This window comes from Oncorhynchus kisutch, unplaced genomic scaffold, assembly GCF_002021735.2.
Source record: "Oncorhynchus kisutch isolate 150728-3 unplaced genomic scaffold, Okis_V2 scaffold4033, whole genome shotgun sequence".
Lineage (NCBI taxonomy): Eukaryota > Metazoa > Chordata > Actinopteri > Salmoniformes > Salmonidae > Oncorhynchus > Oncorhynchus kisutch.
The window spans coordinates 96,575-118,212 of record NW_022265978.1 but is presented as its reverse complement, the minus strand read 5'-3'; the positions used below and the strand labels follow the sequence as shown (position 1 = coordinate 118,212).

General features: G+C 39.9%; 2 protein-coding genes and 1 long non-coding RNA gene across 3 annotated transcripts in view; 1 reads left to right on the top strand and 2 right to left on the bottom strand.

Moving 5' to 3' along the window:
- Positions 1-4,607: 4,607 nt before the first annotated feature.
- Positions 4,608-6,524, bottom strand: LOC116373387 (ferritin, middle subunit-like). The gene is made up of 4 exons (XM_031821930.1): positions 6,212-6,524; positions 5,728-5,874; positions 5,375-5,500; positions 4,608-4,912 (listed from the first exon to the last, which is right to left on the bottom strand). The coding sequence occupies exons 1-4, from the start codon at positions 6,311-6,313 to the stop codon at positions 4,757-4,759; spliced, it is 531 nt and encodes a 176-aa protein (XP_031677790.1). The 5' UTR covers positions 6,314-6,524; the 3' UTR covers positions 4,608-4,756.
- A 145-nt stretch (positions 6,525-6,669) lies between these two features.
- LOC116373391 (uncharacterized) overlaps positions 6,670-21,638 on the top strand; it is a 58,452-nt gene continuing 43,483 nt past the window's right edge. Inside the window, exon 1 of the long non-coding RNA XR_004209555.1 lies at positions 6,670-6,781. This is a non-coding gene — a long non-coding RNA (uncharacterized LOC116373391). The remainder of the gene's footprint in view (positions 6,782-21,638) is intronic.
- Positions 18,679-20,640, bottom strand: LOC116373382 (ferritin, middle subunit). The gene is made up of 4 exons (XM_031821924.1): positions 20,339-20,640; positions 19,814-19,960; positions 19,477-19,602; positions 18,679-19,055 (listed from the first exon to the last, which is right to left on the bottom strand). Exons 1-4 carry the CDS (start codon positions 20,438-20,440, stop codon positions 18,900-18,902), a joined length of 531 nt encoding a protein of 176 aa, XP_031677784.1. The 5' UTR covers positions 20,441-20,640; the 3' UTR covers positions 18,679-18,899.

Genomic DNA, 21,638 nt, shown 5'->3' with positions numbered 1-21,638 from the left:
TTAACCTAACTCCTAACCTTAACCTTAGACCTAACCTTAACCCCTAGCCTAGCTAAATTTAGCCACCTAGCTAATGTTAGCACCTAGCCACCGGGCTAACGTTAGCTATAACAAATTGGAATTCTAAACATATCATATGTTTAGCAATTCGTAACATGTTGTACAAATTACAATTGGTAAAATATAATACGAAGTGAATGATGGACACCCACAAATTAATACACACCATACAAAACATATCATACTAATTGGAGTATCGAGGTAGTTCTGTTCTGTTATCACAGTGACAACGTCCACCATTGTCACTGTGATAACAGAAAATAACTACCTTGAGACCAACGATGGTGGAAAAATGAAGATAGTTCACTCAAGCCGTTTACCACTATAAACAGGAGGTGCAGTTTTGTGACTGCAGAAACAGATGATGAATGGGCAAAGACCAGCTGATACCAGATTTGAAGAAAAGGAAAAATGAAGAGGGAGAGAACAGCAGGAACATATACTATACTATGTAACTTACATATACTGTGTAACTTACTAAGGCATTTTTAAACAAATAGTTGTGAATGGTTGTTTCTGGTGAATTTAAGGGAAAATACAACAACTTTTCTGAAAATGTTGTCAATGTAGTCAATCAGAACTCAAATACCAATATTTTTCTGTATTACTTTAAACTGTTGGTCTAACTATAACAGTTCAGAAAGTCCCCACCAATGTCAAAACCCATTATTCTATTTATGTTCCCTTCACCATGTCACCATGTCTGGGTAGTACATGGTTTATATATATATTAGTATTTCTCTTTATTTATTGAGATATCAAGTTATGAATGAGAGTGGGGTGACAGAAAGGTAGAAGAATACAGATATGAATGTATAGGCAGGGTTTGAATCCATGTGTGGTCCAGAGTCAGCAGCATTACCACTAGACCAGAATATGGCACAACATGAATAATGTGTAATATTCAATTAACTTAATAGGAGTCGAGGCACTTAGTCAAGAGGCTGCTGACTTGATTACACCCTTTCATTGCAGTATCAATTCATTAAAAAGTATACATACATACGTACCTACGTACATACATACATACATACATACATACATACATACATACATACATACATACATACATACATACATACATACATACATACATACATACATACATACATACATACATACATACATACATACACACATACATACATACATACATACATGGTTGTAAAGGAAATCATGTCCAGTCCAAATAAGCTGAAGATTCTATATTTAATCAAATTAAACAAGTAGTGTGTTAGTCTAGCTGAAAACAGAGAGGCTGATTACTTTGTTGTAGTAAAAGTGAACTGGGATAGAAATACATTATCAATCAAATTAAAGTGAATGTCATGATGCCAACTTTGGACCAACTACATTAAGTGTAAAGGCTTGGATAGGCCTATGGCTCAGAATATGGAATAGAATGTGAATGGGGGGCTACTCTCTCAAGTATTAATTCAAATATGCAGTAGCCTGTAGGTTGTGTGCAAAAGCAGGAAAAACTATCCCGATCGAGGGAGGAGCAGATTTTTTATATTTGACAGTAAAACATTCTTATTATAACTATAACAGTTGTTGGCACCTTCAATTCTTGCACATATTCTCATAAAAAGTGTAGTGCTAAAAAGTGCTTCTATCTAGGATGTAAACACAGCCTCAAGTGAGGTCTGAAAACTCAAACTGCTTGAGTTAAACATCTGTTTTTGAGTGTACTTGAAAAGTGTAGCATGTAATACAAATTGTCCCATGAAGAGGTCTCTCCGTTGACCATTTAGCCAAGTTTCTTTCTAAGCTAGCCAACGTTAGTTTGACTAGCCTAGCCTGGTACTGTAACTGTCAATTTACCTGCTCATGAGGCTAGTGTTTCATTAGCTATCTGTCAGGGACATATTTTGTTGTTGTCATGTTTTGACCTGATTATATGTCTCATTTCAAGTAACAAGCTGCTGGCTTAAATAAACATTCAATCATATACTTTACGTAGAAAGCCAAGCAAAGGCATTTAGATAGAAAGATGTGTGTGTCATGTATGCTAGAATGTACGTTTAAAAACGAAGTTGCATATGCAAATTAGCCAACACAGCATATCCTACACATATACTGTAGCATACCTTGCAAAACAAAGTTCTCTAAAAAACAACTGTGGAAAATGTATACAATTTGGTCTGCAATAAGAGAACCAGAGTTTGATTTCTAATTCAGAAGAGTTCTCAAGTGTCAGCAGATTCCCAATACCATGATGGGCAGGCATGCGTAATGTTGGAGGCGTTGGAGAATGATAAAAAATCTGCAGGATTATAGAAAAGGCGGTTGAGTTTCAAATACTTAATGTTTGTGAACTTGAATATATTTACTGTAGGTGGTTGAAATTATTAGCCTAACTATCCTGCTAATCTTCTAAAAGTTGAAGCTGCCAAATTGTTGCCAATCCATTATTCTACTACTAATTATGACTGAGTTTCAGGCATGTTTTCCATAATGCACATACATTCGAACAAATAACAATCAACTGTTTTCTACAAATATTTGCATTAATATTGCTCCAGAGCATTCAGGACCTCAGACTGGGGGCGAAGGTGCAACTTCTAACAGAACCATAAGCACACAGCCAAGACAACACAGGAGTGGCTTTGGGACATGCCTCTGAATGTCCTTGAGTGGGCCAGCCAGAGCCCGGACATGAATCCGATCGATCATCTCTGGAGAGAACTGAAAATAGCTGTGTAGCGACGCTCCACCTCCAACCTGACAGAGCTTGAGAGGATCAGCAGAGATGAATAGGAGAAACTCCACAAATACAAGTGTGCCAAGCTTGTAGCATCATACCCAAGAACACTTGAGGCTGTAATCACTGCCGAAGGTTCTTCAACAAAGTACTGAGCAAAGGGTCTGAATACTTATGTAAATGTGATATTTCCGTATTTATTTATTTTTTATATAGATTTACAAAAATGTCTGAAAACCTGTTTTTGCTGTGTCATTATGGGATATTGTGTGTATGCTGATGAGGGGGGAAAACAATTAATCAGTTTTAGAATAAGGCTTTAACGTCACAAAATGTGGAAAAAGTCAATGGGTCTGAATACTTTCTGAATGCACTGTATATGACCATTAAGGCCAGATCGTTCTTCAAGATGTTCAGACGTTCATAGGTGACAAGCAGGGTCAAATAATAATCACAGTGGTTATAGAGGACACAACAGGTCAGCACCTCAGGAGTAAATGTCAGTTGACTTTTCATAGCCCAGCATTCAGAGGTTGAGAGATCCCGGGATAAGGTAGCATGTCTAGTGAACAGGTCAGGGTTCCATAGATGCAGGCAGAACAGCAGAAACTGGAGTAGCAGCACAACCAGGTGGACTGGGGAGTCTTCAGGCCAGGTAGTTCTGAGGCATGGTCATAGGGCTCAGGTCCTCACATGCCCTGTACCAATCAAAAGTTTGGACACACCTACTCATTCAACTTATATTTTTACTATTTTTCACAATGTATAGTAATAATGAAGAAATCAAAACTATGGAAAAAACACATGGAATCATGAAGTAACCAAAAAAGTGTTCAACACAAAATATATTTAAAATGTTAGATTCCTCAAAGTAGCCACGCTTTGCCTTGATGACAACTTTGCACACCCTTGGCATTCTCTCAACCAGCTTCATCTGGAATGCTTTTCCGAACAGTCTTGGCGTTCCCACATATGCTGAGCTCTTGTTGGCTGCTTTTCCTTCATTCTGCAGCCCAAATCCCAATTGGTATTTTATTAGGATCCCCATTAGCTGTTGCGATAGCAGATACTCATCAATACTTGGTTGTAAATGTTGGTTGCAGTTGTGAAAAGAATATAGCAGCAATCATTGAAAATGCAATTGCTGATTAGGCTATTTTCCCCTTTAACAATGTGGTCTATCCACTAGGAATTCATGTACCATACGGACACATTTACAATGTCGATCAATAATTTTTTTTACAGTTAAAGTTACAATTGCCTGTCAATTACCAAAATGAAAGTCACCCAGTAAATTACCAGTAGCTCTGCGACGATATAACAGCTCCAATAAGTCCCTTATGGTGAACGAGAGGCTTGAAGACACGTTACTATTTGGAGCATACAGCTCATAATCTGCTGTAGGGGAACAACTGGGCATTATCAACTGAATTACACTAAATCAGTACAGATTTATTAGGTGTCAGTTAAAGCCAAACTTCCCATCACAGCTGGGTAACAGGTTGATTGACCTCTAGGCTGTCTAATAAAGTTGTGATGCAGAATCAAGGTCCACAACTGTAGTTAACCATTTCAATCCTATGGAGCTTGAGTTGACAGTTGGTCCCTTAATTGACATGGCACTATTATAAGATACAGAATATGACACCCTCTGTGGTCAGAGGTAACATCGTTGCTAAAACTAATGTTAAACTTCTCCTATTGTTATGACCCTCAGCCACTAGTAGGTCTACAATTGTCACTGCTATGAAGATATTCAGAAAGACAGAGCAAAGAACCTGAATAGACTGATACATCGATTACCACAGGTCAACACTTAAAACAACCTTTAGTGATATTTTTTATTGTTTTACAAGAAGCCTTGCCTCAAATACAAGTAGCATTGTCAACAGAAACATCTCAATACACCAGTTTAACACTCCCCTCCCTATAAATGCAAAGCCAGGAGTTCTGGTCTGAGGCTGGAGGCCATAGCCTGGGGATGAAAGTAGTTTAGCTCTGGCCTCCCAGGGTGTGCTTGTCAAACAAGTACTCTGCCATCTTGCTTTTGACAGCATCCATCTTGGTGAGGTTGGTGATGTGGTCTCCCAGCTTCTTAATGGCCTCCACCTGCTCATTCAGGTAATGGGTCTCCAGGAAGTCACACAGCTAAAGATGGAAAACAGGTCAGAAAAGAGAATGAATACAGACCATTGTAGATACAGTAACACACAAGAGCCTGGTGGTAATGGACTAAGGGAAGAGAGGTGTCTGCAGTTTATTATTTAACTAGGCAAGTCCGTTAAGAACAAATACTTATTGACATTGGCATCCTAATGTGGAACAGTGGGTTTACTGCCTTGTTCAGGGGCGGAACATATTTTTACTTTCTCAGCTCTGGGATTCAAACCAGCTACCTCTGTTACCAGCCCAAAGCTCTAACCACTAGACAACCTGCTGCACCTTTTGCAAACTTATGCATTAACGGCATAGTGTCCATCTGTGGACTATTGTGTTCATGTTAAGCAGGTCACAATCATGTCATTACTTAGCAGAGCTACAACCTGATCATCTCCTGGGACAGTACCTGTATTCTATGTGATACATACATGTGGATCCACCTTAACTTACATGGGGGTCAACCTTGTCAGAGGCAATCTTGTGCAGGTCCAGCAGGGCCTGGTTCACATTCTTTTCCAGCTGCAGAGCACACTGCATGGCCTCCAGCCCATTGCCCCACTCATCACGTTCTGGCTTCTACACAGGACAGAGTGAACACAGAAATGTAAATGACTACTAGCAGATGTTAAGGTTAGGATAAAGTTTAGTTACACCCCTTACACTTTCAGTTCAGTGGTTAGAGGCAGTATGTTCAGGACTCCAGGTTCTCTAGGTCAACTTACTCCATGGAGGAGAGTGTGTACAAGTGGTAAAGACATTCATCAGTCTACAATCTAAATGTGTTTTGATGCGCAGGCGCTCACCTTGATGTCCTGGAGTAAAATGCGTCCACCTCGCTTGTTCTGGAAGGAGAGTAGCTTGTCGGCGTGCTCCCGCTCCTCGTCGCTGTTCTCCTTGAAGAAATGCGCGAAGCCAGGCAGAGCCACATCGTCACGGGAGAAATAGAAAGCCTGGGTGGACAAACAAGTGTGTGGTTAGAAGAAAAACATGCCAAACGTGACTCGGCATTATGTTCTTGTTGTTGCAACTCAACTTGATGACAAAGGCATGAATCAGTCTAATCTAGTCTACTTGGTAACCTGACGATTAACCTGTCAAGGAGTTGTTACGCGCTGTCAAATATAGATTCCCGGCTTCATTTGAAAAAATATATAATTTGCACTTCACGGAATTTCTTAGCTATTAATTATCTAGGCCAACAGAATTAAAAAAAGGTGAAAAAAAGAGGCATTTAGGCCCAGGAATAAGACAAGTAAAACAAAACGGTCACCTTGGTAAACTCCTTACCATTGAAGTGTAGGTGTAGGAGGCAAACATCTCCAAGTTGATCATCCGGTTGATGGCAGCTTCGCAATCGTGGTGATAGTTCTGGCGGATCTGAGACTCCATTTCGGCAGATTTTCTTTAATATCTAAATGAACGGTACAAAAATAGAGTTTCTTCGAGTATTTTGCTATTACAGTTCAAGTAAGCGCTATGTCAACAACCCAGAATGTTCTATGATGCGGGACGAAAGCAGATGAGTTCCGTTCAATCACTGTTGAAGCAAGAACTTCTTCATGCGTCTTCTCAGACTTGTGAACTGGAAGGAGCCTTGTTCGCTCTATTTATTGTTCCAAACGGAATGGGTCAGTGAAATCCACCCTCACAGAGCGTAGCCAATCACATTTAGAATTTCAACAGGAACTAGGCGGGTCATTTAAAGACGAGCTCACTCATACACATGACCAGCAGCAAAGATTATTTTTTTATATTGACAAGAGAGCCGAGTGACCACTCTATCAATGGAAATACATGTGCTCAACGAATGAAGACAGGCAAGATCAGGTGGGACCATTCTAGCCAACGAGAGGGCAGGTACGCGTGTGAACAACACGCACAACTAAACATATTTTTCTCAAAGTTTCCGGAATGCCACATACATCCACATCTAAAGCAGTAGTATCAGCCAAAAGCAATGCTACAGTGCAGGTCTAACAACAGCGGTTATTGTTGAAAAATGTGTGTGTTTGTTATATCCTTAGAAGAAAATTGGAACATTTATTCTAATATTAGGCTAATTGAGAAATAGTCTGTGTCTATATTTGATTTAGGTTATATAAGGAATTGAACTTTGAGACACAGGTCTGTAAAATTCTGTTTCATTCTCTAAGAGCACATGTTTCAATAACACATGAAGCTTAATTATTGACCTTTTCCAGAATGCAGTCAAAAGAAAAACCTTGCTGTATTCGAACCAGCTGTGAATACTCATACTAACCGCACTAACCATACTACTTGTGATGTAAGTGGAGTATATAGTATGTTTACTGGTCATAGTATGGATATAGTTAGTATGCCAGATTAGCCAAAATATGAACTTTTCAAGCAGTGGACATTATTTCCGTGCTTTCAGGGCCCATAAGGCAATTCTTCAGAAAACAGGCGTGGCCTCATAATATTTTAAGAAAATGGCAGAAAATATGGTGCCGAAGTGAGACGAGAGCGGATACAATTTCAGTGCTATAACTAATTATGACAAAATTTTAGCGATGTAATGAATTTTCAAATAAGTTACGTTACAATATCTTTGCTACGCTATCCTTACGAAACGCGTAGCATATCATTGCAGCAGTATGTACCGTTATGTTAGCTAGCTACCAAACACAAATTTAGTTGGCTATTAATACATCAGGCTTAGCTAGTCATTGTGCGTTCTCAATGAACATTGTCAATTCACTCTGGCTATCGCCTCCGATTTCAGAGCACTCTCATCTGAGTGTGCCAAAGAACAGATTAATTGATTAATTTGACAACCGTAACACCTGTTGAATATAACCGGTATCAGTAAACATCTGCAAAAAAGTATAATTAAATTGTTGCCAGCAACACAGTTACAGTCACCAATGCTCTGGATAACATGAAAACAGCATAACCAGCTTTGCTAGGGAGAGTAAAATGGTCACAGTGAGGGGTTCTCTCATTTGTGTCTGGAAGTAGCTAGCAAGCTAGCCAAAGATAGCCAGTAAGCTTGGGTGCTTAATTGCCGTTGTGAGGTCAAAACGCTCGGATCAACCCTACTCCTCGGCCAGAGCGTCCAGTGTGGGCTCTGAACGCTCCGAATGCGAAACGCTTTGAATTTACAAACGGACAATCTGACAACGCTCTGAATTTATGAATGCCCAGAGCGTACTCTGGCACTCCAGATTGAATTTACCATCATATCCGAAATCGTATGATATCTAGATAGTAATTTGTTATGCTCACAAGCTAGCAAGAGGTTGCAAAGCAACCGCTTCCGGTAGACAGGCGAAGCGCTAGTAAGCTCAACTAAAGTAGGGTGACCAGACGTCCCTGTTTTTGGTGGCCTGTCCCCGTTTTTGGTGGCCTGTCCCCGGTTGGAGCTGTCCCCGGAAATATCCCCATTTTTAGGGAGATGTCCCTGACCTCGTAGGGTAAATTGAATACTCCTGCACTAGATTGTGTAAGGCAAAACCTGCAAAGAAAAGGAAACAGACAAGTGCACAAAGAAAAGGCAACAGGCAAATGCACAAACACCAGAGAAAACTCAGAAAAACATTTTTATTTACTATCTATCTGCATTTTCTCTGGTATATCTAGAACCACTTGCAACTGGAAATTGACATGTTTAGGATAACTGGTAGAGTACCGCCAATACCAGGTTAGTTGTAGAGTCTATTGCAGTGTTTTGATTAGGCTTACCTGTAATGTCCAGAAATGCTGGATAACAACAATCTTTGGTTATATCATATTTAGTGTAGCTACAAGCTATGGATTTTTTTGCCATGGGGCAGAGATAATTTTTGCTGTTTTTAAGCTCAGGGATTCTTAAAAGATGGGACAATCAACTTTTTTCTACAAATATTTGTCTTAATTTTAACTAAATGTGAAGATTATTTTTTTGACACACCAAAGTATCAGCTATTAACACCATGTAAAGGAACAACCTTTTTTCATTAAATGCAACTAAGTGGATATGGTCAATTTCGTCAGACACCATAAAAGGCATTTCATTTGTACAATTATTGTCCAACAAGTGTTTAAAGTCCTTGATTATTTAATGCTAACATTAGATTATTCATAAATGTGTAATACAAATCTCCAAACATTTTTGTTTTGTTTTATTGCCATATTAAATGCTCCAGGGCTAATTTAGCTAGCAATCTGGCATGGTTTTCTAGATTTTGAACATGAAATAACAATTATAAAGCTAACATTATCCCTTAGGTCTAGCACAGCAAATACATTAATTGTTGAAGCATATGTTGCAGAACAGTGATTACAATATTTGTTCAGAATATTGACAACAACAAAAAAATCAATTTTAAGGCGGTTAGTTCCTCTGTATAGATAGGAGAACCTTCCAGAAGGACAACCATCTCTGCAGCACTCCATCAATCAAGCCTTTATGGTAGAGTGGCCAGACGGAAGCAACTTCTTAGTAAAAGGCACTTGAAAAGCCCATGATCTGAATTCTGTCGCTGTACATTTCAAAAGTGCTGAACAAATAGTTATATTGACTACGTTCGTCATACCTCTCACATTAATGTCTTAATCGAAATTACGGATTGCCTCTTGTCTGCTCATCGTACCCTTATGCCATAATTTGTACTTTTCAATTGTCAGTAGAAACAACTGATATGGCAAATCAGCCATATCAAATATGTGTTTTGTTAAAGGCAGTAATTGAGGCTGAATGAACTGTATTGCTGCCAGGTGTAGTAGTGGTAAGGTGTTGGGACTGCTGTTGGAACAGCTTTATGTAGGTCCTAACAGTTTGGGCACCGTTAAAGTGCAATACATGTATTGTTTAGTGTGGTGTAGTTACTTTGCTGGCATGCATATACATTTTTTCCCCACCAAGATTTACATGCTGAAATCGCCACTGACCTCAAATGCTCTCCTTCTCAAACTGAACAGAACATAGGCTATAGCCTAGTCTACGCGCAAGATGTTGCATTTTTTTGGACAAGGCCTTAATCAAAAATTATTTTCTGAGGAATTCTTTGACTCTCCTCCTGAACTGCCACTGTAGGCCTACACAGCACAGCATTGGTTAGGCAGCAAAAAACCCGGGTTTTGATCAGCAAGTGCAGAGCAGGCCTCAGGGTTGGAATATCCGTTGGAGTGTGTAATGCAGTCTCGTTTTATTTACGCTATCCCAGCAGCTATCTTAGAAATATAACTTTTCTCTGTGCTTCTCTGAGGATGCACTTTGTAGCCTATAGTCTATGAATCATTTGATTGAGACCACGCTCAATAACCTTTAGGCACACGTCATATTTCACGCCCAGCAGAGAATCAGGTGGAATCGGGCATCGATATATAGCCTAATAAGCAACTGATTCTAAAACACTGAGAAATATTCAAAATTCATCAATTACAAATTACATGACCCTCCACTATTTTCGTTCAGGTACACACCCTGTACATTTTTGTCCATCTCTTAGCATTACAATTTTATCGTGCAAACTAAGAATGTTCTTAAGTTAAAGTTATAAACAAAAGTGATAGTAATACTATAAATGATTAACCGTTACAGAATTCTTCTGAAGGGTGACACAGCGTTTTTAGTCTGTACTGTTTCCCCCTCCCCCTCTATTCCTATTTCTCTCCCTCCTTCCCACTCTTTCTCCTGTCATAACCTCCCTTTGGTTGTACTACAGTATGGACTGACTCAGGCTCTGCCCTGGCTGTATTTCTGCCTTGTCATTGTGACTCAGCATTCTGGAGTCTCAAGCAGAGACAGAAGAGGAAGCAAGATGTTCCACTCCCTCAATGGTTCTGTTTAAATGGAAGTCAGGGACTAAAAGTGTGTTTCTCCCCTTATTGCATTAAGAAATGTTGTGAAATGACTGCGCACAAGGTGGTATTTGTAGGATTCGGGATGTCAGTTTGAATCCCTCCATTTAGTGCATTCGGAAAAAATTCAGACCCCTTGACTTTTTCCACAATTTGTTGCAACCTTATTCTAAAATAGATACAACACATTTTTCTTCTCATAAATCAATACGACCTAATGACAAAGTGAAAACAGGTTTTCAGACATTTTTGCAAAAACGAGAAATACCTTATTTACATAAGTCTAAAGAGCCTTTGCTATGAGACTCGAAATTGAGTTCAGGTGCATCCTGTTTCCATTGATCATCCTTGAGATATTTCTACAACTTGATTGAAGTCCACCTGTGGTACATTCAATAGATTGGACGTGATTTGGAAAGGCACACACACCTGTCTATATAAGGTCCCACAGTTGCCAGTGCATGTCAGAGCAAAAAAATAAGCCATGAGGTCCAAGGAATTGTTCGGCGAGCTCCGAGACAGGATTTTGTTGAGGCACAGATCTAGGGAAGTGTACCAAAAAATGTCTGCAGCATTGAAGGTCCCCAAGAACAGTGGCCTCCATCATTCAAAAATGGAACCCTAACCCTAACTGAGCAATCGGAGAAGATGGGCCTTGGTACAGGAGGTGACCAAGAACCCGACGATCACTCTGACAGAGCTCTAGAGTTCCTCTGTGTAGACGGGGGAACCTTTGTAGAGAAATGCTATTTCTTATGCAGGTGACCAAACTATTGTTGATAAAGGGCTACAACTCAAAGTAGAGCCTGTGGGGTCCCCTACAGGATAGCTCCCGCATTACACTAATGGCCAAAACCAGCGCACACACACATAATCTCCGTTGTAGCTGAACATTGTGCCCGAAGAGGATTCTACGATGACGGACAGACAACTGAGCCAATGGCGGAAGACTACAGACTACACCCCAGCTGAACCAATCCAAAGATCCTATCTTCTAGAATCAACCTACTTTCTGTTCTATATATAAGTGGTGTACTGATTGTATCGGCCTCTTCTTCGTCTGCGTTTCCGTACGAACCAGCGGGAGAGCCGTAATTACACTGTTCTAGATATCTTCACTCTGAATAAACTGTAGCTTGTCATACAATTTACCACCTTGTCTGAATCGATCCTTGACCGACTCGCCCGTCTACATATCCAATTTCTAACACCTTCCAGAAGTACAACCATCTCTCCAGCACGCCACCAATCAGGCCTTTATGATAGAGTGGCCAGATTGAAGACACTCCTCAGTAAAAGGCACATGACAGCACACTTGGATTTTACCAAAAGGCATGTAAAGACTCTCAGACCATGAGAAATAAGATTCTCTAGTCTGATGAAACCAAGACTGAACTCTTTGCTCTTTTTGTATTTATGAACTAAAGAGAAAAAAGGAAAAGACAGAAGAAAACAGCAAACAACAATGCAAAAAAAGATATAATAAATAAATGTAAAAGAAAGGACATCAAGGACAACTAAAATCATAACAGCAATGCCAACTGTATATGTTTGTGTGCATGTCTGGCACTATTATATGTATGTGTGTGTTCTTGTTTGTGTTGATTTGAATAAGCGTGTGTATATGCATGTGAACAAACACCTGCACGGCATCAGCCTCAGGCAAACCGGCATTAGTTGTAAAACACTGCCACTTAGTGTCATTCAAATGTACTGAATTCCTGAATGACAAGTGTCACGTCTGGAGCAAACCTGGCAACATCCCTACGGTGAATCATGGTGATGGCAGCATCATGCTGTGGGGATGTTTTTCAGTGGCAGGGACTTGGAGACTAGTAAGGATCGAGGGAAAGATGAATGGAGAAAAGTACAGAGAGATCCTTGATGAAAACCTGCTCCAGAGCATTCAGGACCTCAGACTGGGGCAAAGATTCACCTTCCAAAAGGACAATGACCCTAAGCACACAGCCAAGACAACGCAGGAGTAGCTTCGGGACAGGTCTCTGAACGTCCTTGAGTGACCCAGCCAGAGCCCGTACATGAACCTGATCGAATATCTCTGGAGAGACATGGAAATAGCTGTGTAGCTCCCCATCCAACCTAACAAAGCTTGAGAGGATCTGCAGAGAAGAAAGGGACAAATACAGCTGTGTAAAACTTGTACCCAAGACCCCTAGAGGCTGTAATCCCTGCCAAAGGAATTCTTCAACAAAGTTCTGAGTAAAGGGTCTGAATACTTATGTAAATGTGACATTTCCAGATTTTTTTTCATAATAGAGATTTAAAAAATGTCTGAAAGCCTGTTTTTGCTGTGTCATTATGGGGTATTGTGTGTAGACTGATGAGGGGGAAAAATATATAAATCAGTTTTAGAACAAGGCTTTAACGTCACAAAATGTGGAAAAAGTCAATGGGTCTGAATACTTTCTGAATGCACTGTATATGACCATTAAGGCCAGATCGTTCTTCAAGATGTTCAGACGTTCATAGGTGACCAGCAGGGTCAAATAATAATCACAGTGGTTATAGAGGATGCAACAGGTCAGCACTTCAGGAGTAAATGTCAGTTGGCTTTTCATAGCTGAGCATTCAAAGGTTGAGAGGTCGATGGAGACAGAGGAGAAACTAAACGACAGGTCCCGGGATAAGGTAGCATGTCTGATGAACAGGTCAGGGTTCCATAGCTGCAGGCAGAACAACAGAAACTGGAGCAGCAGCAGGTGGACCAGGTGGACTGGGGAGTCTTCAGGCCAGGTAGTTCTGATGCATGTTCGTAGGGCTTAGGCACAATGGGGGGGGGGGGGGGGTTGGCATTCCAGGTGAAGCTGGTTGAGAGAATGCCAAGAGTGTGCAAAGTTGCCATCAAGGCAAAGCATGGCTACTTTGAAGAATCTCAAATATATTTTGATTTATTTAACACTTTTTTGGTTACTACACGTGATGGTTCCAATCATTTTCCCACCAATCATCTTTCCCATAGAGGATTTTAGAAAGACTTCAAATAAGGGCTGTGTTTCGTGTAGGCTTATCTTGGTGTGAGGTTTTGATAAACATGTAAATCTCTCTCGGACAAGGTGACTTTTATCAATAGACTCACTGAATAAATGTGTTTGGCACAAAATAAAGATGAAATGATCTCATGCTGCTACCCAAAGCCAAGGGATACTGATGTTCCTGAACAGGTTTGTTAGCCAGTTTGTTAGTCCAGTAATGTTTGTTGGCATATTATTTTATTTCCAATTCTGGTGGTTATTTACAAATGTTTGTGGTGCAAATTTCACTGTGAACACATTTGTTCACCCATAACACATGGATGGCTAATGCAGAAAGAATGAATTGATGGATTCTAGCTAACACAACCTGAACTTTCACATACACAGAGACAGGCAGATCTCATGGCATCAGTCTTTTTCGACTAGTTTGTGCACAGTGACACCTACTGACATGAACTGGTAAAGCAAGTTTGGTTAGAATAGAATGGAATAAAATGAATGACATTCAATCAAATCTGCGTCATGAAAAGGGGGATATTATTTTCAATGAAAATGTTGAAAGTAGTTGATTTAATGAATGTATATATGGATTTTACAGGCAATCAGTTCCTATAGTGAGCCCCACTGAACAAACCTCTGGTGGACCAGATGGAGACCAGGACAACAAAAGGTTTGGGCTTTCATGACTTGAGCATTCAAAAAAAGTTATTACAAAGTCTACTGTCTTAATTGTAACTCTGCCTTACATAAATCTTCTAGAAAGAATCATTTTAGAAGAGCACTGTAATCAGATGAACAAATAATAGGTTTTATGTCATACAATTTAAACCTGTCTGTCCATTGCTTAACATTGTGCATAGAGGGAAATATATACTTAAAGACATTGTTTATTTTCTTTGCATAACGCTCATCCCTGCTATAGTAGTTCATTAAACTACAGAGTATGTTCTCCATTGAAGTTGTTGTCTCTGGCTCTTTTGGTATCAGATTTAGAATGAGTAAGAGCAAGGTTTGTGGTAGTTTGAAAGAGTTTGATCCACCTTAGGTCAGGAGTGTTTCCAATCCACATAACCTGACAAGAAAACTCCCAGTCCTATAGTGATAGCACAGATGCAAAGGGAAGCTATCTAAAACAATAATATTTTGTCATGGCCTACGAACAGGACCCTGGACCCATACCTGACCAGGTCATGAGATCAGGAAACACTCTAGGCCCCAGAAAAGACACATACACATTTTGCCACACCACCTTGGAACCTGCGGTGTCACCTCTGGCTAATGACGTGCAGTTGAAGAACAAATAATTATTTTTGAACAACTTTTTACTGACTCAAGACTTCTGAACTCATGATTCGTTTTTTTCTGAGTGACTCATTTGAGATGTTTTTTTGACCTACTGGCCGCAATGAATTATCCAGCACGATTAATATGTGATCCTTTGGTGATAGGCTCCGACCAACAACTGTCTGTCATATGGGCATAGGCAAAATAGATCATGCTGCAGGCAGCATAGAGAAGAAAACTATATTGAATGCAATTAATTGATTATTGAATGTTATGATGGTCACAGCTTTGTAGAACCAAAACATAAACAGCCTCTGCTGAACAAACTCGAGAACGAATCGTTTGGGGTACTGCAGTTCAAACAATATTGTGCTGATCACCTTCACGGTAGTAAAGCAACGCATTCTGCCAAGAGTTGTTCACAATCTAGTCCGGTTGAAGCCAAACAAGACCTTGTTTCAAATACTGTACACCAAGAAATAATGGTATTTGTACGCCTAGCAATCAACAAATGTACATGGCTTAAAGCATGCTTTTACAGTCTCAGTCAAAAATGACAGCTTAGGTAGTGATTCCTATGTTGAAGATGTAAAGAATATATGCTGTTCTGTGGTGTGTAATGAGGAGCAACCAGATACTGCACTTGACGCATTTATGAAATGACTTATTCCAGTTATTAATAAGCATGCAGCCATTAAGAACATGACTGCAAAATTTATTTGTTAAATCCCCATGGATTGATGAGGAATTGGAAAATGGTATGGTTGAGAAGGATGAGGCAAAGGGAATGGCAAATAAGCCTGGCTGCACAGCTGACTGGCAAACATACTGTACAATAAATTCAGAAATCATGTGACTAAAGTGAACAAAAAGGAGAAGGAGAAAATGTACTATGAAACAAAGATAAATTATAGGAAAAATGATAGTAAAAAAGCTTTGAAGTACCTTAAATGAAATGTTGGAGAAAAAGACAAACTCGGGCTCCATCATTCATTGAATCAGATGGCTCATTCACCACAAAACCCACTGATATTGCCAATTACATTAATGCTTTTTTCATTGGCAAGATTGGAAAACTTGGGTATGACATGCCAACAACTAATTCTGAACTTACACATCTGTGCATAACTGAGCAAATTATAAAAGACATGCATTGTTATTTTGAATTCCATAAAGTGAGTGTGGAAGAGGTGAAAAAAAGGTCTGTCATCAATGACAAGCCACCTGGGTCTGACAACTTGGATGGAAAATGACTGAGGCTGACAGCGGACGGACGATATTGCAACTCCTATTTGCCCTCTCTTCAACATAAGCCTACAGAAAGTGTGCACCCTCAGCCCTGAAGGGAAGCAAAAGTCATTCCATTACCCAAGAATAGCAAAGCACCCTTTACTGACTCAAACAGCTGACCAATCAGGCTGTTACCAACCCTTAGTAAACTTTTGAAAAAAATTGTGATTGACCAGATACAATGCTATTTCACAGTAAATTAATTAACAACAGATTTTCAGTACGCTTACAGGGAAGGGCATTCAACATGTACGCACTTACACAAATTACTGATGATTGGCTGAGAGAAATTGATAATTAAAAGATTGTGGGAGATGTTTTGTTAGGGCTCCCGAGTGGCGCAGCAGTCTAAGGCACTGCATCTCAGTACAAGAGGTGTCACTACAGTCCCTGATTCAAGTCCAGGCTGTATTACATCCAGCCGTGATTGGGAGTCCCATAGGCCGGTGCACAATTGGCACATCGTCGTCCGGGTTGTCCGTCATTGTCAATAAGAATTTGTTCTTAACTGACTTGCCTAGTTAAATAAAGATTTAAAAATACAGAAACATAAAATAAAACACTTTAGCTTTTCACAATATTGATCATAATCTGCTGCTGGAAAAAGTGTATGTGTTATGGCTTTACGTCCCCTGCTATATTGTGGATCTGGAGTTACATGTCTAACAGAACACAGAGGGTGTTCTTTAATGGAAGCCTCCAACATAATCTAGGTAGAGTCAGGCATTCCCAAGAGCAGCTGTCTAGGTCCCTTACTTTTTCAATCTTTACTAATGACTTGCCACTGGCAAGCCTGTGTGTCTATGTGTGTCTATGTATGTTGAACTAAAACACTAAACCCTAAACCTCAACTAAATCTTGTAATGAATAATGTGGAAATGTAACAAGTTGAGAGTAAACTTTTGTCATGGTCAAAACATATTGATACAACGGTAGCTAAGATGGGGATAGGTCTGTCCATAATAAAGCACTGCTCTGCCTTAACACTATCAACAAGGTAGGTTCTACAGGCCCTTGTTTTGTCGCACCTGGACTACTGTCCAGTCGTGTGGTCAGGTGCCACAAAAAAGGACTTAGGAACATTACAATTGGCCCAGAAATGTACACGAGAGCTAACAATATTATGCATGTCAATCTCTCATGGCTCAAAGTAGAGAGATTTACTTCATCACTACTTGTATCTGTGAGAAGTATTGACATGAATGCACCGAGCTGTCAGTTTAAACTACTAGCACACAACTCAGACACCAATTCATACCCCACAAGACATGCCACCAGGTCTCTTCACAGTCCCCACATCCAGAACAGGCTATGGGAGGTGCACAGTACCACATAGAGCCATGACATGTCTACTATTCCACATCAAGTAGCTCATGCAAGCAGTAAAATAAGACTTTAAAAATAGATAAAAATAGAACTTATGGGACAGCAGGGACTGAGAAGAGACACATCGGCACAGACACTATAACATATGCAATATAGACACACAATGGATTTTGTGTGGTAGAGGACTGAAATCTGTTTTGTAATGTATCGAACTGCCTTTATTTTGCTGGACCCCATTTAGAGTAAATGCTGCCTTGACAACAGCTACATGGGATCCATAACTAATACCAATGTTGGTCAATTAAGGAATATGCTATTTAATCAGATGCCATCTAGTGGCTTTTTTGGGAGTGTCAGGTTATCACAAATCTCTGGCCCTCTGTTGCCTTAGCACAGTTAAAAGAGATTTTGAAATAGACTTAGCTGCAAAACATTACCCCTAAATATAAACCAACTCAGTGAACACCAACATATTTTATTTAAATGGACTCAATTATTTTACCATGTCAATACTTTTTGGTTGTAAATGTTGGTGGCAGTTGTGAAAAGAGAATAGTTGCAGTTTTCAAAAATGCCATTGTTGATTTGACACGGTTGTCATTAGGCCATTTTCCCCTTTAACCAAATGGTCTACCCACCAGAAACAGTTACGATTTGGACACCAATTATAGCAATATTTTTTCAGTTTAAAGTATTAAAGTTAAGCTTGCCTGTTATTTACCAAAATGGTAGACTTCAGTAATCTTGGTAAATTATCAGTATCTTTGCAACCATGTGACAGCTCCAATAATGTATGATTTTGAGTATGATGAGAGGCTTGTAGATTTACTATTGAGTATTCAGTTCAGAGTTTGCTGTAGGGGAACTAGTGTGCATTTCAACTGAAATTAACTAAATGAGTGAAGATTGCGTGTGTCAGTAAGAGCCAAAAGTTACCATAACAGCAGCCACTAGTAGGTCTACAATTGTCAGTATTTATCACTGGTATGAAGATGCTCAGTAAGACAGAGCAAAGAACCTGAATAGACTGAATCATCACTACAGGTCAACACTTAGAAATCTTAAACAAAAACATTTGTGATCTTTTTAATTGTTTTACAAGATGCCTTGCCTCCAAAATACAATAGTGTTGTCAACAGAAACACCTCAATGTTATAGCTGTGTTGCACTGCACCAGTTCAACACTCCCCTCCCTATAAATGTAAAGCCAGTAGGATCTATCAGAGAAGCCAGGAGTCCTGGTCTGAGGCTGTAGGCCGTAGCCTGGGGATGGAAGTAGTTTAGCTCTGGCCTCCCAGGGTGTGCTTGTCAAACAGGTACTCTGCCATCTTGTTTTTGACAGCATCCATCTTGGTGAGGTTGGTGATGTGGTCTCCCAGCTTCTTAATGGCCTCCACCTGCTCATTCAGGTAATGGGTCTCCAGAAAGTCACACAGCTAAAGAGGGAAAACACAGGTCAGACAAGAGAATGACTACAGACCATTGTAGATACAGTAACACACAAGAGCCTGGTGGTAATGGCATAAGTGTAGATATAACTATAAGCAAGTCAGTTAAAAATTTACAAGAACATCCTAACGTGGAACAGTGGGTTAACTAACTTGTTCAGGGGCAGAACAGATTTTTAGCTTGTCAGCTAGAGGATTCGATCCAGCAACCTTTTGGTTACTGGAGCAACGCTCTAACCGCTAGGCAACCTGCCGCCCCTTATGCATTAGCTGCATTGTGTGCATAGTATGCATCTGGACTATCGTGTACTTGCAAAGCAGCAGGTCACACAATTCTGTGTCATTAGTTATCATCTCCTGGGACAGTACCTGTATTCTATGTGATACATACATGGTTACCATAACTTACATGGGGGTCAACCTTGTCAGAGGCAATCTTGTGCAGGTCCAGCAGGGCCTGGTTCACATTCTTCTCCAGCTGCAGAGCACACTGCATGGCCTCCAGCCCATTGCCCCACTCATCGCGTTCTGGCTTCTACACAGGAGGGTTAGGGAATACTAGCAGACGTTAAGGTCAGGATAAAGTGAACAGTTACACTACTCACACTCAGTTCAGTGGTTAGAGACAGTATGTTCAGGACTACAGGTTCTCTAGCTAGATCAACGCTGGAGAAACTTTCCTCCATGGAGTAAAAACATTTATCAGTCTACAATCTAAAATGTGTTTCCTATGCTCAAGGGCTTACCTTGATGTCCTGGAGTAAAATGCGTCCACCTCGCTTGTTCTGGAAGGAGAGTAGCTTCTCCGCGTGCTCCCGCTCCTCATCGCTGTTCTCCTTGAAGAAATGCGCGAAGCCAGGCAGAGCCACATCGTCACGGGAGAAATAGAAAGCCTGGGTGGATAAACATAGAACATTGTAGTTAGAAGAAAAAAGCCAAACATGACTCGGTATTCTGTTCATGTTGTGGTAACTAAGCTTGACGATATAGGCATGAATAAATCTAGTCTGTAGTCTACTTGGTAACCTGACAATTAACCTGTCAAGGAGTTGTTACGCGCTCTGTCCAAGGTAGGATAGATTCCCGGCTTCATTTGGATGTTATACCTACCTGGAGGCAATTAATAGCCAAGCCAAGTATAACTCAAATGTGTATTTAACGGAGTTGAGGTTATTGGCTACAGGAAAGTCAGGTGAAAAGTGGAATTTAGGCGCAGGCATAATAGTAAAACAGGTAGATCAACAAAACGGTCATCTTGGTAGACTCCTTACCATTGAAGTGTAGGTGTAGGAGGCAAACATCTCCAAATTGATCATCCGGTTGATGGCAGCTTCGCAATCGTGGTGATAGTTCTGGCGGATCTGAGACTCCATCTTGGCAGATTTTCTTTAATATCTAAATGAACGGTACAAAACAATGGTTTATTCGACGATCTTGCTATTATAGTTCAGGTAAGTGTTATGTTATCAATCCGGAATTTTCTATAATGCGGGACGAAGGCAGAGGAGTTCCGTTCAATCACTGTTGAAGCAAGAACTTCTTCATGCGTCTTCTCAGACTTGTGAACTGGAAGGATTCTTGTTCGCTCCATTTATTGTTCCAACCCGAATGCGTCAGTGAAATCCACCCTCACAGAGCGTAGCCAATCACCTTTAGAATTTCAACAGGAACTTGGCGGATCATTTGATGACGATCCCATTCCTCAGGAGTGAATGTAACATTGTGTGTTCTCATGAATTCTTGATAATCATATCGTTGGCCATCATTATTCAATAATTGTTTAATCCAAATAATGTTGTTGTCAAATCAGAAAAAATAAAAACTTGTTTTTGTGTTTTATGTCTTTCTTATTCCAGATTGTATACTTATGCTCTTATGTCAGAAGATTTTGGAGTGAGTTAGAAGATTTGTTCTTAAAGAGAAGACTATTAATGTTAATCTGAGAGACTCTGATATTACCTTTTATTTTGATCCAAATGATATGGACCCTGATTTAACTTTCATTGTTCATTTGTTTATCTTTCATGGAAGATTCTTTATCCATACAATGAAGTGGGCAAATAACAAACCCCTCTTAACATTATTTAAGATAGAATTTAAATATTATTTTGAAAAGATCAGTAAATGTAAAAACAAAAAAGCAATATAAGAGACTCATATCTCCCTCACTATCTTTAAACACCAACTGTCAGAGCAGGTCACAGATCATTGAACCTGTACATAGCCCATTTGTAAGTAGCCCATCCAACTACCTCATCCCCATATTGTTACTTTTTTTTTCTTCTCCTTTGCACCCCAGTATCTCTACTTCCACATTCTCCTTCTGCACATCTATCACTCCAGTGTTTTATTGCTAAATTGTAATCACTTCGCCATTACGGCCAATGTATTGTCCTACCTCCCTAATCTTACCTCATTTGCACACACTATATATATATATATATATATATATATTCTATTGCGTTATTGACTGTATGTTTGTTTATTCCATGTGTAACTCTGTGTTATTGTTTGTGTCGCACTGCTTTGCTTTATCTTGGCCAGGTCACAATTGTAAATGAGAACTTGTTC

Coding starts and splice junctions, on each gene's coding strand:
- LOC116373387 (XM_031821930.1), bottom strand. CDS start 6,313: ATGGAGTCTCAGATCCGCCAGAACTATCACCACGATTGCGAAGCTGCC. Junction 5,875..6,211: donor CCTACACCTACACTTCAATG/GTAAGGAGTTTA, acceptor TTGTCCACCCAG/GCTTTCTATTTCTCCCGTGA. Junction 4,913..5,374: donor CTGACAAGGTTGACCCCCAT/GTAAGTTAAGGT, acceptor TTCCATCTTTAG/CTGTGTGACTTCCTGGAGAC.
- LOC116373382 (XM_031821924.1), bottom strand. CDS start 20,440: ATGGAGTCTCAGATCCGCCAGAACTATCACCACGATTGCGAAGCTGCC. Junction 19,961..20,338: donor CCTACACCTACACTTCAATG/GTAAGGAGTCTA, acceptor TTATCCACCCAG/GCTTTCTATTTCTCCCGTGA. Junction 19,603..19,813: donor TTTTACTCCAGGACATCAAG/GTAAGCCCTTGA, acceptor CCTCCTGTGTAG/AAGCCAGAACGCGATGAGTG.